The 18,370-nt window shown below is 46.6% G+C and overlaps 1 protein-coding gene across 2 annotated transcripts in view; it reads left to right on the forward strand.

Annotated features, from left to right (window-relative positions):
- Positions 1–18,370, forward strand: part of plxna2 (plexin A2) — a 163,972-nt gene that overhangs the window by 94,932 nt on the left and 50,670 nt on the right. For both annotated transcript variants that reach the window (XM_034589888.1, XM_034589887.1), the window contains exons 6-12: positions 5,346–5,469; positions 8,066–8,219; positions 10,323–10,419; positions 12,235–12,349; positions 13,495–13,695; positions 14,297–14,393; positions 14,731–14,930. In XM_034589888.1, the coding sequence (XP_034445779.1) occupies positions 5,346–5,469; positions 8,066–8,219; positions 10,323–10,419; positions 12,235–12,349; positions 13,495–13,695; positions 14,297–14,393; positions 14,731–14,930 (988 nt within the window). The remainder of the gene's footprint in view (positions 1–5,345; positions 5,470–8,065; positions 8,220–10,322; positions 10,420–12,234; positions 12,350–13,494; positions 13,696–14,296; positions 14,394–14,730; positions 14,931–18,370) is intronic.

Genomic DNA, 18,370 nt, shown 5'->3' on the forward strand with positions numbered 1-18,370 from the left:
AGATGGGAAATGATAATTAGATGTTGTTGCATGTTTTGTTAAAATCAACTCTTCCTCCTCCTGCATGTCTCCAAAAAGTCAAACCAGACACTTTCTCATTTCCATGACCTCAACTTGTGTATTTAGCCTAGTAGTATTTAGTTTGTTCTGCGCGGCACATTCATCACTGCACCGCAGACGTCGACCGCCGACCATAAAACCTCCTCTAATGTACCAGTGGCAACAACAATTAGACTAGCAGTGAAAATGGCTGCTTCAGCCTATTGTGGGTGTCAGACTGTGTGTCTAATGGCCGACTCATCAGCCCCGGCCACAGTTAGCAGTCAGAGGGAAGCTACATCCATCTTCCCAATTGTGCCTAATGAGATATCGATCAGGAACATGCAGGTCTATCAATATTTCCATAGATTCCTCGGACATGGGGCTGGTACAGGTTGGTAACATGACGGCTGAAATACTGCACCAGTGTGTGCAGAGTGAGGAGGCTACATATAATGTAGTTAATGATGCTGAAAGCGCCGTCTGTGTCTTTCTCGTGCATTTTTCTTTTTGAAACTCTTCCATCCCTGGACTTGTTTTGCTTTTTCTCTCTCTGCTCAGCCCACACGAGTGAAGCTACATCTCGGTGGATAGAACTGAGCAATTGTCTCTCTGTAAATCTTTTTTTGCTCACTTTAGTTCCCCTCACGTTCCCTTACACTAACCTTTACAGACACAGACACACTAGGTTTGTGTGAAACTGCCTATGCACATGTTGTACTGTTCCGTTTGCGGCTGTACCGTCCTGCAGCGACATTATCAGTTGCCCCGGGTGACAGACTGAGATTTGCCGAAGTGGAATTGATCCCCCCCCCCCTGCATGAACTTTGGGTTTCAAACCTCACCCTGAGCGCGCACAGCAACTCGGCCTGTTGAAGTTTACCATCTCTGTTTGTCTCTTTCTTTTTTTATTCCTCCTTCACTTTCCTCTGCATCTCCTGTGGTCTGCATATTCTCACTTTTACTGATGCAGGAGCCAGAAACAAATGCCCTGAATCACTCAGTGTGTGGATAAAACACTGAAGGGAGGAGGCAGCGTGTGTTTGTGTGTGTGTGTGTGTGTGTGTGTGTGTGTGTGTGGGCAGCCCAACGTTGTATAGCCCTGCACATCCCTGCTCACCAAATCATTCCTCTTCTCATGCCGGGGAGCCAATCTCCCAGTGCAGTCAGTCTTCATACATGTTTACATTAACATGTGTTTCTGTAGAAAGTCCCTAGACAAGATTCCATTCAACCAAATCAAATCATGCCAGTGATTCTCTAACATAATTGGTTACCACATGCAACGAGTAAAGCTTTGTTATGCACCATCAAATATTCAGTTTACATCGAGTTCATCCTGCCTCAACCTCCATCTTTCCTCTCCACTCCTTTTCACAACTCTCCCACCGTGCCACCAAAGCATCGCTGCTCTACTGACGCTTTGTGGCCCGGGCTCCAGTGAGGGAAGGACGGTGATTTTAAAATATCTTCCCCTCTGTTTTTAAACACTCCACCCTGAGCTAGAGCTGCAATCAGACAGGCCATCACACGTTCACTGAAGTCCTAAGATGTGATAAGGGAACAGGAGGAGGGATAGAAGAGCAGAAATCGTCGCCTGTCGCCTGCTCTGCTGTCAGGGCCGGGATGTGTAAATGTGCGAAGGATTAGGTGTAAAGGATTGTATGTTACTGTGAGTATATGTGTCACAGTGAGTGCACAGTGAGTGCACATATTTTTCGTCTGTGGCTAAGGTCCATGTCCACGGGGGAGCATGTGTCTGTGTGTCTCAGTGTGTATGTGTGAATGAATGTGTGTATTCATATGTCTGGGTGTCTGTCAAAGCTTGGCACAGCAGAGACAACAGTGTAATTGCCTGTCTAGGGCAATAGAATAAGGAACAGGCATTGGTGGAACAGACCCAGAGGTCTGGCCTCTGCTAACTTCATCCCCCGCTCGGTACAAAGTGTGTCTCCTGCTGCAAATTACTCTGCACATTATATGTAGGATACTGTACGAGATTACATACACAGTGGGTGTTCGATTCAACCTCAGAGCTCCGACTCCAACAGTGTAGCCCACGCAAGCTGCCACGGGAGAAAACAACGTGCTCTCCTTTAGCTTCTCTGTACGTTTGTTTACCCGCTCACCTTTTTATGACGGCGTGAAATGTGACTGCCACTTACAACTGCCTCCGTGCCCTGCAGTGGAGTCGTACATGACAGAGAGGAGTAATGATGGAAGTGCACGCAGCTATTTCAGCACCATGGACAGGGCTTAGAGAGCAGAACACCCCGACTGCCTGCAGCAGCCGCTGGAGGGAGAATAGCTGTGAGCTGCTTATTACAGGAAAGAGCTGAATGCATTTGTACTGTCAATCTGTGCACAGGCACGCGGGCATGTACGCGTGTGTATTTCTTTTTTTCTTTTTTTTTTTGCAACAAAAGAAATTCAATCTGCGTATCGTTTCCTTTAACACCTCATTTCTCTGCGTGAGCCCTCTAACTCTCACATCTGAGGAATTTCAATGATGGCGTATTAAGCATGTGAAGGCGACTGAGTGACAGGCCAAGGCCAGACAGGAGGATGGGGGGGGGGGGGGGGGGTTGTACAGGGGAAGGCAGGATTCTAGTCAACACTCAGTGGCATGCACTTCAGCTAATGAGAGAGGCAAGGGGTCAGCTTCTAACTACACAGAGATAATGGCCATCTCCTGAAACCATGGCAACAGCAGCCACTGCACTCCTCCCACCCCCGCTGCCTCACCCCGTTGCCGTGCGTTCATCTTACTTTCCCCAACACCGAAATTAATTTTATCAAAAAAAAAAAGAAATCCTAGTGAGGAAAATCAATGCAGGGCTTTTTGTCAGGTAATGACCGCCCGGGTTTTTTGCATCTGTACCCACACAGCTCAGAGACATGCATAAAACATTGTGCCGTAGCCCACACCTGAAAGCACATTAAATATAATTGTCTGCTGCCAAATGTGAATGTTAAAAAAAGGAAGTGTTCAATCTGTGCTGCAGTAACACCTTGCAGATGATAGCTGCACTAATTTCGACTTGAGAGAACGGAGTGAGACAAAAGGGAGAGACGGAGGAGAAAGAGAGAGAGAAACGTGGCAAACGTGCAGAAGTGATGGAGTCAAAGGCGTAAAAAAGGAAAAGGCAACAGAATTCACATCAGGGAGTAAAACTAATAATTTTTTCATTTAAAGTGTAGAAATACAAAGTGAGGAAACCAGGTAATCTGCAGTGGCCGCCACCTCCTCTCTCCCTGTGGGAGACTCACACTAATTCCACACTTTCCTGCTCTCTGAAATCCCCGCGGGAGAACTGTGCATACCAGCGTTTGTATGTGTGCGTGTCTGTGTGTGCGTATGCGCGTGTGTGTGTGTGTGTGTGTGTGAACCTTAGCGTGCTTGTGCCTCCTCGTGTGAGTCTGCTGGATATGGCTTGAACTTCTGACAACATAATTACACACAGAGGCTGTGGATGAAGATGTAGCTTCGAGTCAGTGTGTGTGAGAGTATGTGGATAAGAGGCATGATATGGGCCCTAACAAACACTACTACTACAACTACACACACCAACACACACACACACACACACACACACACACACACACACACACACACACACACACACACACACACACACCGTTAGCAGCCAGGAGAGAATGGACACGGCTTGTAGTGGCACATCGGCACCCTGGACAGCGGCTGACCCATCACAGTCCAATTAGAGCTGCTGTGACCAGACGGCCAGTTAGCCAGGCACTTAGACTGCTGGGTTGGATAAGGACAGAGGGCCTGTGGTGTAATGGGGTGGCGGGCGCACACACTTTTAATAAGGAGGCGGTGGCTGAGTTTTAATGAGGGATGTGGTGGATTGTGGGGGTGTTGCGTGGCACTTGATACACTGTCTGACCATTAGGTTCCCTTATGAGTGAGCAGTGTATAATTTGCACTAGTTACGTCTGCAAAGTTACACGCTGATTGAAGGATTTAATTTGGGGTGTGTGGTGCTCAGTGCTTCATGTGGCTTCATGGTTAAAGTTAACATGGTCGTATTACCCACTGGGGGCTGCGGCTCCACTGCTGTTGCCACCACAGTGGTTTACTGTGGTTTACTGGGAATACACAGCCTCCTGCAGGCCGCGATCACTCCCAGCTTTATGAAACTTTTAGCGCTGCGAGTCCTGTAGGAACCAGCTGTTATTGATGGCGCGAGTGTCAGGAAATGCAAATTTTTTACCGGCGTAAGCAGCTATTTTGTAATTGATGTTTTGAAGCAATCGGACAGAAAAAGCAGCAAAACCGCTTCACATTACGTGTTCAATACGCCATCTGTTTCCCAAACCAGGACGGAAAACGCCCCGGTAACAACAACATAACTTCACCAAGAGTCTGCAGCGTGTCACATTTATAGCCTTGATCAACACAAAACAAATCTACAGCATGAATACAGACGACACAGAAAGTGAAAGCAAAGCAGAGCAAAGAAGACATAAACATCTGGTGTGATTGGAACGGATGTTAGCGGCCGGTCCAGATGTGTTAAGACTAAAACTGTAGTGGTTATGTATCTTAAACGTAGTTCTTGTGTCTGCCTCGTCAAATCTGCTTTGGATTAGACAAAAGTGAGCTATTAACGTCATGTAAATGAGACTCAGTGTTGTTTTCTCCTCACGACAACATTCTTTAATCTTCTATTGTTTACCATTTGTGCTTTTGACATTTTTAATCCTCATCATTTCCTCCTCGTTCCTTCTGTTGCTCGAAAGGTTTTGAATTTATGTCACAAAACTGACAATTTGTTTTCCTACTCTCAACTTTATGTTTCACGTAGCCTTTTCATCACAGCACTTAGTGAAACGCCGCTTTTGATATCTGTCACTGTTGTGTAATGATTTTGAAACCAAGACCAGAGATATGATACTAACGACCCACTTTCACGGCTGCAGCTGCATTACTTTATATCTGCATGTGTCATGTGGATATTTTGGTCCAATCACCATCGAGTGCTCTAGATCAAGATGATAACAACACTTTTGCTTAAAGATCCTCCAGGTACATTAGAGCTTTGTTTAAATGAACCATTGATTTAGTGAATTCCAACTATTGCCGTTATTGTTTGTTATTATAACTTTGGCAGCGCATCCTGTTATTCGTCCAATCACATAGTGGCTTCCTGTTATAACTTTGGCTTCTTTATTCTCTCTCGGTGCTGTAATGGCTTTGGCAGCGCTTCCTCTCGTTTCTAGTTGTGTTCCTGTTGAAAAATACATTTGACTAACCACTCTCTCTGTCTCTGTCCCTCCCTCAGCTGCTCTCAGAGGAGCCGGTGCGAGCGTGCAGATGAGCCGTATCGTTTCGCCGCCTCTCTCAACCAGTGTGTGAAGGCCACAGTGTACCCGGACAGCATCGCGGTGTCAGAACCCAGTGTACCTGTAAGTTTACACACACACACACACACACACACACACACATTGCTTCACACACAAAATGCCAAACAACCTGCAGTCTCAGCACACATCACAATGAAGAATTATCTCCCATCTGCATATTCCCTTCCCACGTACAGCGGCAGAACATTTGAAACGATCTCACTTTGCAGTTTGCAGAGTCTTGATTGGGGTTGATGCATAAACATTAGATGGGAAGGTTCATAAGAACCCAGCGTGGGCGTTTCAGTGTGCATATGCTCGCTTGATACAGAGCAGTTAATATGTGTGCCAAGACGTGTTTGTGTGGGTGGGCGTGTAGGTGTTAAAGTTGTCCAAGTGCAGCTGGGTACAGTTTCCACATAGACTGAGCCAAAACAGGCAGAACGAGCAAGAGGGAGAGAACTCGTCTGTCCAAGGTCGATTTTCCAAAACACAATAGTTAAAATGCATTTTAGTCTTTTAGGTTTCGAAATATCAGATTTATAAAATGTCTGTTTTCAACCCAAATGCTCAGCGGCTTATACAAGATGCATTATGGGTCAGGGAACACGCCATTAAATCTTGGTGCGGATCAGTGAGCAGATTTTAACATTTCGAGATTGGGCGATTTTCAACATCTTTCTTGATTTGATGGTTATTTATTTGGTGCAGATCCAAATAAAAATCCAGATCTGGTGAATTTGAATGTGGTTTCATAAGAAGACCGTCACTTCAATCAAACGTCTGACTCCAGGTTTAGGTCTAAAGACTCAGTGCTGTTCTTCGTTGAGCCACTGATTCGAGCTCTACATCTTTTTGTGCATCATCACACATGTGCACTTCAAATCAGTCTATTAACATATTTACGTAGAACATCATTCGGATTAGGATTTATGATAAGAGATGACATGACTAGGATAATTGAATGGATTCATTGACTGCAGTCAAGACGTACTTAGATTTAAATCTAACTGGTTAAACATAAAGAATTAGAATGATAGAAAATGCCTGAAGCCTTGGCAGTGACTCACAACACGATACTTCACCCTCAACCTCGCACCATTGTCTGTTTTCCAAACAGCTGCATATCAGACAACTTATTAGCGGTTATGTTTGTTTCCATGTCAGCGACACCAGCAGCGGGGTCATCTCACTAAACCATCTACAAAAAAAACACAAATTCACTCAGTTCACAAATTCCACCGGGGCAGACGGCTATCTCCATGACAACGCAGCCTCTTCATGTGGGCAGATACAGAAACACGGAGGAGAAAAAAAATTATCAAATTACCTTTTATTAAAACTCTGCCACCAATTAGACTGGTCAGTGCTTCCAAGCAGCAAAGCACCCATCACTGCTATTATCATCATCATCCTCATCACCATCATCATCATCAGGGAGAACAAAAAGAGCAAAGGCTGAACACATAGACACAAGCTTGCTTTTGGTAGCAGCTAGTGTGTGTGTCTGTGTGTGTGTGTTTGTGTGTGTTTATCTATATGTGCATCTTGAAAACCACGATGAGAGCTAATTAATGTGAGGGGTTACTCGGGAATTCTCCATTGAACAAAAGACCCTGATTGCTGTGATTGCTGCAATCAAGCATCTCTCTGACACACCTCAGAGCGAAGCAACACAAACAGGCTGGAAGGGAAACAGGGGGAAGACGAGAGGTCGTCGGCAGCGGATTTAAAAAAACACACACACGCACCATCCATCCTCTCAATGGCACCGGAGTACAGCAGCTAACGAGGGAGGCAGTGTAGTCAGCTACTGAGACAGTCAGCATCTCTTGAAAGGCCTACAGTTAAGCTGCTCAGCTGCCTCGCCTGTCCCAGTAGCCCCGCGGTGTTTAGTGAGAGGCAGATAAAACAAAGAGAAACTTCAAACGCTGTGGCCCAAAAATAACAGCTAATGGAACAAGGCTTCGAAATGCCATGGTGATAATTATCCAGGCTGCCTCACTTGGCTGGAGAGCCAGATCACACACCCTGCGCGCGGAATACATTTATTTATAGGCAGAACAGCTGAATGTTCAGCCCCAGTGTCACTGCTCTCCAGAGAATCACTTCAAACGCCTCTGTGTGTGTCTGCATGTGTGTGGTAGTACTGCATATGTGCGGCACATCATGTGTGAGGGCAGCTTTCTTTGTTGTTGTATTTTTTTTTTTTTATTCAAATAGAATTTCCCAAGTGGCCATTTTTTCCAATTTCCTTTTATGTAGCTTAGTACCATATATTAACCAGTGACCGAACCACGGCGGCTGTCGCTCCTCCTCTGGAAAGAAATATTCTGCTCTCAAATGAAAGATTAAGATCCAAGCGCGGTGTTATTATGGTGCTGATAACAATTTTAAGACACAGCAACGCTTCTTGGCAAACTGGACGGAGACATGTGCCAGCCGCAGTTTGTTCTTTTCCTCACTCTATTCACAGCTTTTTACACGCTGCATTCAAGCGACTGTGTTTTTCTCGTTTTTCCCTTCACATCATGTTTCATAACCAGCCAAAGAGCGAAAGCTGGTGCGATAAGATCTTTTGTCTTTAGTTTTACCCTGAAATGAGACGTAGGGTCAACTGCTGCGTATCAATAACTATTGTTTTGTTCCTCCGCTCCAGCTGCTGGTGAAGGTGAGCGATGTTCCGGACCTTTCCGCGGGCATCACCTGCTCCTTCGGCAACCTGACGGAGGTGGAGGGCCAGGTCAACGGCAACCAGATACTCTGCGTGTCTCCTGCTGCCAAGGATGTCCCCGTCATCCCCACCGACCAAGGTATATAACACAAACACACACACACACACGTACCATCCAGTGCACACTCCCACATCATTTACTGTATCGATCTGATCAAGCCGATTAGGAGAGAGCCTCACTCCAAACTCAACCTTCTCAGGCTTCCCTCCGTCCCTCCTTCTGTGAGCTAACTGCACATGCATCACTTTAAAACTTCTTTATTGATTCAACACCATCTAAACAACAAGCCCCCACTGATCCAGAATCAGCTGTCTGGCAGTGAAGTGTGCTACACACAAGGCCAGGCCCCATTAGTGCTGATGGACGATCAGATTGAGGGCCGCTGGCTGCAGCCCTCGTATCGGAGCAGGTGACGGTGGAATCAGGTTAGTTAGATTTGCAAAGACGAGGCGCAGGCAGGTGGTTTGTTCAAGTGCCACCTGATGAATACTCGAGGAAAACAACAGGTAATAATTAATCCGTAATCATAATAAATAATTGTTTTTAAGCGGAGGTCGAAATGTCATCTCAATAAAATCTACAGTATTTACATATCACATATACACATACTGCCCGAAAACAACGTAAAGGTCCAGAAATAAAGCCGAATGCTAATCACCTCCAATGTATTCATAGAAAATCTCATGACCTTTCAAAAATTGCTCCTCATATTTCCATAAATAAACAACGACGACTCCAGGATTCATTTATCCGCAAACATATATATCATTATGGATCCTGACACCTATGGTTGGACAATAAATACCTGTTGTTTGCAAGCCAAGACGGCTGCAGGGGCGAGCAAAACAAACACCCTGAATAATATATGGTGTGCCATGTGTGGAAATGACTGTGTGTTTTGGGGGTTTGGTAAATCCTCCTACCTGAGAGTAAATGACAGGCCTGTTTGCCCAGAGCTCCCATGGGGGGTGGTGCATCAGGCACTAATATGAATGTTCTCCCCCAGGTAAATGTCAGCCAATCCCCCCTGTAAGCCCTTCCTCCATCCATCCCGCCCCCCCCCGCCCCCCCCCCCCCCCCCCCCCCCCCCCCCCCCCCCCCCATCCATCCTCTCTCTATCTCCCTCTCCCTCCTCGCCTTCTGATCACCTCCCTCCATCCTGCCTCTCCCAGCTCTTTATACCTCCAATCTTTACTCCGCACTCCCCCCCCCCGAGGCCACTTCCCCCTGACCTCCCCACAATCCTCCTCCATCTCCTGTCCCCTTGCAAACCTTCCTATCTGTTGCGCGTCGTCATTGATCGTGCAGCGGCGGCGGCGACTTGAGGAGAGGAGTGGAGAGGAAATGAGATTAAAGGTGGAGTAGAGAAGGAAATAACAAAAGAGAGGAGAAATTAAAACAAGAGCACCGGAGCAGAAGGAGCAGAGGTTAGGATAAAACTCTCGAGGACGTTGAGCTGGAAATGAAAGAAAATAGCTGACACTAAGTAAAATCCTCGAGGAGGTTTTGCGTGGACAGGAACTCTTTACCACTTTGTTTGCCAGCTCCTGTGAGACAAATGGTAGAAGTCAGATATGAGCCCGCTACACCGACTGGTGTGAAACAGAGCCTGATTCCCAACAGGTGCTGCAGAGAGAACGGGTCACGGAGGGTCATTCAAGCCTCCTACACACTGAATGTCATCAAAATATCAGGCAAACACACACACACACACACACACACACACACACACACACACACACACACACACACACACACACACACACACATATTTATGGAGTCTGTATCCTCCTGGGGGAGAGATAAGAGGCTGTTTTCACAGAGAACAGAAGCACAGCCAGATCTCTGCTCAGCGAAATGCAGGAAAACTAAATTTGATCAGATGAAATGATTCTGCTGTGTGTGTGACTGGAAATTGCTAATTTTATTCACACGTATTTTCACAGCCACGGCTCCTTTTAATTTGCTCTGCACGTCGTGTACACAGAACAATACCGTGCAATGTATCTTCATATCAATTACACAAATATGAACAACTCAAAACAATCCTGAGTTTACTGAGACAACTAATGAACATAAGATTCAATCGATGGTTGCTGCTCACAGCTAAATGATTTAAAGATGAAGGGAATCCGCTGTAATAATGCACTGAGTGTTTAATATACGTCTCCTCTCTTTCAGATTGGTCGGGCGTTGAGCTGAGGCTGAATTCTAAAGAGACCGGTCAGATGCTTATCAGCACCGAGGTCAAGTTCTACAACTGCAGCGTCCACCAACTGTGAGTATCTCTCTTTGGTCCGTTCATTCTATTTTAATTAACAAAAACAATGCTCCCAGTCCTGCTGCACAAACCCACTGGATCAATGCTCCGGGAATTAGTTACTGTTTGTCCTCAACCCAAGCCGGCCCCGTTCCCCTAAAAATATCCCCCTGTTCAGATCAACGTCATCCGATCTGTGGCCGCTCCCCGAGCACGGTAACAGGAGGTTTCTGTGCTGCCGTGCTAATGAAGCCTTCTCCTCCTCGAACATCCCGCGGCGCAGAACACATTACTCTCTGCCTAACAGGTCTTCAGTGGGGATTTCATGCTCGTCTTCATGCCACGTCCGTCCCTGATTGACTGATGTCGACCTGAATCCCTGGACTGGAGATCTCAGTGTCAGCGGTGCCTTTGCTATTTGCTCGCTTCCCTCCACTGTGGCAGGTTCTGTTTGTGCCAGATCCAAAGGCCTCGCTGACTGGGGAGCATCACTGAATGCAGAGTGAGAGTTTCACAGCGGCGATGCTACAGCAGGGCTGCAGGAACCGTCACGTGTCATATTATCCTTTCACTGTCCCCTCGACATTAGAACAAAATGTTACAGACGTTGTCAATTTCTCCGGATAAAAGCAGGCGGTGTTTTTCTCCTCAGACACAGACAGACATGACAGCAGAAGCGCACGCTGCCCTATAGCTTCATGTTGCTGTCTGCTGTCTGAAAACCCATGTGAGACGTGCACAAAAAGCAATTACTGGCTCCCACATCAGCTCAGTTAATGGGCGACAACAAACATACTTGCACCAGCAGCGACGCACACAAACACACACAGAGGATGTGCACACACGAAGAGGGTACACGCTCTCCCTTGCACCCCCCCCCCACCCTATGCTAACTCTTTCTCTCCCTTTGCACACGATTTGCCTGAAGGTGAATCAGCCCCACTCCTCTGAATTAGCGTGCTTGCCGGAGATCCCTCCCATGCGTTTGCACCGATGCGTATTTCACTTTAAGCAAATATGCAGAACACAACCTTAATTCAGGGGGAGAAAGGGAGAGGCAGAGCCCAGAGAGACGACAATACGCCCTCCGAACAACTGCTCATGAATACACAGTGTAGTAAACAGCGTTTCATGATGCCTCCGTCTATGTGATGAGTTCAGTGATGGAAAGTAAAGTCCTGCACTTAACTTTATACTTCTACTCCACGATATATGTCAGGGATATAATTACATTTTTATGCAGAAATAACCATTTAAAAAAACCTATGAAGAACATATTACATTTAACATGTTGTTTTACCGTGAATTAAACCACACAACAGTATATGCAATTATAAGGTCACAATGCTACTAATACTAGTATTTTTGCACTATGTTATTAATACTCACATTAATAGTAACAAATTTATTTATTGTGCATTAAAAAACGCACACACACACAACTATTGGCAGATAATTACAGTGGAACTCCAACAATACAGGACTAATGGTAACTGCAGGATCAAGCTGTGCCAAAGTCTTTTTTGTCCTCATCGCTCGACGCTCCCACTTTCCCTCGCTCTCCTTCTCCATCAGATTCTGGTTCCGAAGGCTAATGTCCAACTTCCCATTCACACGTGACACAGTTTTAATATATGTCCGAACAAAATATACACAGGGAGAACTTGGCCCAGGAGCGATTAGGTTTTGTGCCAACTCCAAGGGCACAACAACAGCAGGCGCCCACTTGGGAGCTGAACTCATTTCCTCCTGTGGCACTTCCCCCACTCTGGCTAACCCCCCCCCCCTTTTTCCCGACTCTCACTCGACATATGTGTGTGTGTGTCCGTGCAGGTGCCTGTCATGTGTGAACAGCGCCTTCCGCTGCCACTGGTGCAAGTACCGCAACTTGTGCACCCACGACCCCTCCAGCTGTTCCTTCCAGGAGGGCCGGGTCAACGCCTCAGAGGTCGGTGGAACACACACATGCACAAACAAGTAGCTTTCTCTCCTTCTGTCCCATGTTTTCCTCTTTTCTTTCACCCCTCTTCCCCCCCCTCTCTCTCTCTCTCGTTCTCTCTCTTCTTCACATCCCCTCTCTCTATTTACTCCTGCCTGCATCCAGCTCTGTGTTCCAGCTCTGTGTTCCAGCTCTGTGTTCCAGCTCTGTGTCAGCCTCGGGGCACGTCTTCAGAAAGACAGACATCTATAAGCTCTCCTATTTCCGATCTGGCATTTCTCACTCAGAGCTCTTGTTCTCTGCAGTAGCAATTAACAGTCTGTTATCTCTGAGCTCAGTTTGTCTTCACGGTGACACGAGATCGCTCTGACCAAGTCAATCATGTCTGGTGGATACAAAAAGGCTTGAAATATGCCTCCGAGTGTAGGTTTCCATTTGTCCTTGGCTATTGGCACACGTAGTACTTCTGTAGTACTTCTGTGTGTATTTTCTACTCCTCTATTCTGATTTACTTTAGTAATACAGAATCTACAGGAGCGACCACAATGTGTATTACTTTAAATGTGCAGTTCCTTCTTGTTCCACTGCTCTGATAACGTCTCCTCCTGTCAATGGGCACCAGTAGTGGATGTTTCATTAGGACTCAGGCTCATGATTATTGGACGTAAGAGGCCTCTCGAACCAAAGCCTAAGTGTGATACTGCTGTAATAGTTTTCTCGATACAGATGTTCTTTGACATCCTAACACTGAGAGAGTTGACCTCTCTCTTTTCAACCCTAAAGTGGCAGATGGCCGCCCACCCTGAGTCTTCAAGGTTTCTGCTCCTATTGAAGAAGGTCTTTTTCTCTCTCCACTGTCAGAAGTACTTGCTCATTGTGGGAACTGTTGGGTTTCTGTGTAGAATACTTTACAGTCTTGATCTTACCCTGTACAGTATATTGTGAGTTGGTGCCATTCACTGAAAATAGCTAAATATAATTTTTCTCTTTCTGAGGTCACAGGAGTCACTTTTAAATTCTAACTCACTTATTGTACTTCATATTTATCAGTTTTCCTTTTCATGACCCTCCTGTAGAATTGTAGAAAATCGCTGGATGTATTTATCAGATTCGTTGGCGCTGACACGTGCTCTCTGCCCCTGTTCCCCCGTCAGGACTGTCCCCAGCTGGTGCGCATGGGGGAGATTCTGATCCCAGCGGGGGAGGTGAAGCCCATCACCCTGAAGGCCAGGAATCTGCCACAGCCGCAGTCCGGCCAGCGAGGCTACGAGTGCGTCCTCCACATCCAGGGGGTCAGCCACAGGGTCACTGCCCTCCGCTTCAACAGCTCCAGCGTGCAGTGCCAGAACAGCTCGGTAGGTCTGGTGGCTCTTGACTGAAAGAATTATGGAACAGCAGATGATTTAAAAAGTATAAAATTAAATAAAGACGTTGATTTGATGCACCAAATTCAACGATTCTAGATATCTCTGGAATTAGTAGATGTATAAAGACAGTAGATGCATCTTCAGTTATTTCTCTGGACACGACTGTAGCGCATTTATTCTCAGTGGAATCACAGATATACACATTTTGCTCTCTGCCTCTTTCTGTCTCTCTCTCTCACACACAAACACACAATCACACAAACACACAGTCCCACACTCGAACAATGAAAGTCAGCCTGGAATTAAGGGCACAGGAGGCAGTTAAGGACAGCATCTCTTAAGGGAAGCTCCAGCCTCTGCCTGCTGCTCCCGTCTCTCGCGCTCTCCCACTTTGTCAGCTCTCTGATGATAAGATGATGTAAGTTTGGGGTAACGTTGGAAGGACACACTGCCGCATCTGCACGGACTCGCAGGGATTATAACCCCCCGAACCTCTCATTAAACCTGTCCTCTCCTCTGGTCTCGTTTCCACCCTCACCGCCATCTCTCCATCTCTTTTCTCCTCCCGCTCGGCGTCCTCGGCCTCCAGTATCTGTACGAGGGAATGAAAATCAGTGAGCTACCTGTGGATTTCTCAGTGGTGTGGAACGGCAACTTCATTATTGATAACCCGGAGAATATCCAAGGTAAGAGCAAGATGCTGCTCACAACATGTGCAGGGATGAAGATGGACGAATGCAACGCTCCATTGTTTCCCTGAACTCTTTCTGCACTCATGTATTGTCTTTTCTCAGCAGAGTTCAAACAAGCGTGTGGGCTCTTCTATCTATATTGTATGTTAATCACAGGCGTTTTAAAATATGTGTTATTGGAGATAAAAATGAAAGTAAAAGAAGGAAAGGCCTGTGGGGATATTTTACTCACAGCAGACATAAAAGATAAAAAATAACCTCCAAATAATGGGATTTTCAGGTTGTTGCGTGCGTTCACTGTGCATCCTCACCACTTCCTGTTTCCCCACAGTGCACCTCTACAAGTGCGCGGCCCAGCGGGACAGCTGCGGCGTGTGTCTGAAGGCGCAGAGGAAGTTCCAGTGTGGCTGGTGCAGCGGAGAGGGGAAGTGCACCTTGCGGCACCACTGCCCCCCCATCAACCCGTACACCACCCGCTGGCTCAACCTGTCCACCAAGAACGTCAAGTGCACCAACCCACGCATCACCGAGGTCAGTACCCACAATGCCCTTGTTTGTCCGCCCTGCCTGCCCACGCAGATCTGCTTCCAATCGATAAATAATATCGATACTCTGCTGCCACGAGGCTGCAGCTCGTCCTCAGTTCTTCATACGGGAAACAAATGGTTCTGTTTAGTCCGTGGAACTTTCCTCAGAATTTTAACTAGACCTGCTTCGTATTCACTAAATCACAACTGCTCACTTAACTCTTGACGATGAAATGTCTGATTTGCATGGAGAGGTATCTCACGAGAAGAAGCTCTGCCGCTCTTCTCTGTTTGGTTTTCCTCTGGACTCGATGAGCAGGAGCCTTGAAGTTGCTCCCCGGGGAGCGAGCTTCACCTAATGCATGCAGATCTGTACAATGTTCGGCTTCGCTCTCTCTCTTTTTGTTTTGTCTGTTTCATCCTTTGTATCTTTTCTGCTAATTTAAAGAGCAAGTGCTGTTTTAGCTCAGGAGAAAGAAAGAGAGTATGTGGCCCTCAGTGTGTGATGTACCTGTGTGTGTGTGTGTGTGTGTGTGTGTGTGTGTGTGTGTGTGTGTGTGTGTGTGTGTGTGTGTGTGTGTGTGTGTGTGTGTGTGTGTGTGTGTGTGTGTGTTGTGCTCACAGCAGCATATTCATGTGAGTTCCTTTCACCCTCAGGGTTTATTCAAGGGCACACACACACACACACACACACACACATACACACACACACACACACACACACACACACACACACACACACACACACACACACACACACACACACACACACACACAGGGCACAGAGACATTCAGTTTTAAAGGCCTGTCTCTTTGACATCTGCCTTCTCTTTGTGGCTGGGTGCAGTGCGCACAGATGCCTGCTCATAGATTTTAATGCCCTTTGTCTTCTCACAAGGTTATTCCAGCATTTTGAAAGTAACGTTGGCACCAATAAATGTTTAAAAAGATAAAACATATAAAAAAGAATCTAATAACAGAGGAAAAAACCCCATCATGAATAAGTACATGATTGTACCTACTGTAGCAACTAAGATCGTTTTAACATCTTGCGATTCATAAAGACGACAAGCAGGTGTGTGTGCAGTGTCTCCTTCGTGCAACAACACAACCCAGCAGCTGGATGTACTACCCCCCCCCCTTCACCTCGTCAACACCGGGGTCGTGACCTGGAAGTGCTTATTTGTTTTGCCATAAGTGGGCGCTTTGCTTATTCCGGCCTTTGCTTGTCCCCCCCCCCCCCCGGTGGATTCGCTGTCACGGGGGAGTCGGGCCAGGAGGACATACTATTTAATTAGGCTCGGTAACGCACCAGTGCATTGTGGCTAACCAACCAGACCCCTCCACTCCTCCGCGGCATGCTCACATCTTACTCCAGCCAATTAAAAAGAGAAGTTATCAACTTGGTTAATTGATTTGCCGTACTGTACGCAGATAAGCCAGAAAACCTGCCTCTCTATCCCTCTCCGTCCATCGCTCTTACCCCTACTCCTCTGTCCTCCCTGTGTGCCTCTGTATATCACCATCTCTCACCCATCAGCTCCATTATACTTTCAGTTTGTCATTTTACGGCACATGAAACGGTATTAATCACAAGGCCAAGGCCAGCACCGGCACAGCCAGGCTCATTCATGTTTGTAAAGTGTCAGACTAAAGATATTTCACCGTACAAACATTCAAGAGGCAAAAAACAAGGAGATTTAGGAAGGGGGATTCAAGAAAAGACGTAAACTGCAACATCGCAGTGAGAGAATCTGTATTAACTTTAAATGTCGCTCATTTTTATTCGATACGTACATGAAAACACGGAGAAAACTACTTTGAGTTTTTTAGATTCATCTCTAATCCAGGCTCATTTCAACTCCTGGTCACGTGAAGATATTTCCACAGCTACAATACCAATAAATCTGTTGTTTCAAATATCTACAGAGAATCGTAGAAACAGGATTTACAGACGTGCACGTGGTCAACAATCAGGGCAAAAATAAAAATCATTATAACTGTGTATCCAAGGCAAAGAGAAGCCAATTTACCTGCTGCTGCAGGACCTTGTGTTCTGAGGCAGAGACGTTCCCCCGAGTGGAAACAACTTATTGCCAAACCTCCTTACAACCACATACAGTGTATGAGCCACGGATCGATGCAACAGGTTGCAGGGGAGCTGTCAAAAGGCATCGGGGGAAATGTAGAAAAACTCCTACTGATTTAGAGGTGGAGGGGAAAGATGGAATCTATACACACATGTGCATTTATTAGAAATGATTCCTGCGACGCTTCGAAACCACAGCGACTGATGTGTTACTGGGTTAATGCTTCCTTTACGTCTGACAGCCAGATAATGGGAAGATTGTAAAGGCGAGCGGGGAGAGCAGGGAGGGTTTGAGGGAGGTAAAGTGAGGTAAGGCTGAGAACAAAGGACGGAGCGAAGGAACTGAACCGTGAGACGGAGGGAGGAATGAAAGTGGTGGTGGGGGGGACGGGTGATGGAGCCACTGTCTGATCTCAGGTCTGTTTAGGTGGCAACTCTGCATTAATTCAGACGCTTCACATGAGCACTGACTTCACTCACAGACTCGCCGATGCTCCTCCTCTTCATTGGCGGTTAAGTCAGCGTTGGTTTGTGCCGAGCCCAGCCCCCCCCCCCCCCGCCCCCTTCGTCTCCCTGTGATTACATTTTCTTTAAGAAGCAGACTTCCCCCTGGTGGGCTGAATTTATTAATAAATTTGGGTTTTGATTGTATGCACCAAAGCCCCCATCATGAGTTGATTTGTATACATACTAGCACATTAGTAGATGTGCCTACCAAAAGACGGGCCTTTTGAATAATTAATGTTTCTATTAAGTGCCATGGTGCCTCCCACCATCGGCCATTAATATTGAAGAGATGTAAGCCCCTGCTAACAGCACGGGGAACGACATCAAATGAAGCTGGGAGTTGGATGAGCATATGAAAGGCATCTCCTCGATAGGCTTTGGCCGAGGCTGGCGAACGAGTTAACTGTACAGAAAAGAGGCTTCTCTGCCTCCCAGTGACAGTCGGGCGGATCCAGCAGATCTAGCTGCAGCAGGATTCCTCTCTTTGCCTCACGCACCATACGCAAGCTTATTGTTGATATTTTCAACACCACGGGGACAGTGGGGCTGTCAGTCAGTATTATGGTACAACTAAACTCTCCTCACCGCCGAAACCCGGAGAGATCTGCTGTACACTGTGTGCTACCCTTCATTGAACCAGCCAGGAGAAGAAAGAGCAAAATGTTGCACTGCAAAATGCATCTTGCGTCAGGCAACATGCAGTGTGATGCTGCTAAACCCCACACGTTCATATATATACCTTTGCAATACTTAAAAGTGGCCTGTTGAAAAACACAGCACCAGTGCGTAAATCACCTCTAACCCACATCTCTTGTTTTCGCTCCTTTTTTTACGCACTAAAAACTCCC

This window comes from Hippoglossus hippoglossus, chromosome 7, assembly GCF_009819705.1.
Source record: "Hippoglossus hippoglossus isolate fHipHip1 chromosome 7, fHipHip1.pri, whole genome shotgun sequence".
NCBI lineage: Eukaryota > Metazoa > Chordata > Actinopteri > Pleuronectiformes > Pleuronectidae > Hippoglossus > Hippoglossus hippoglossus.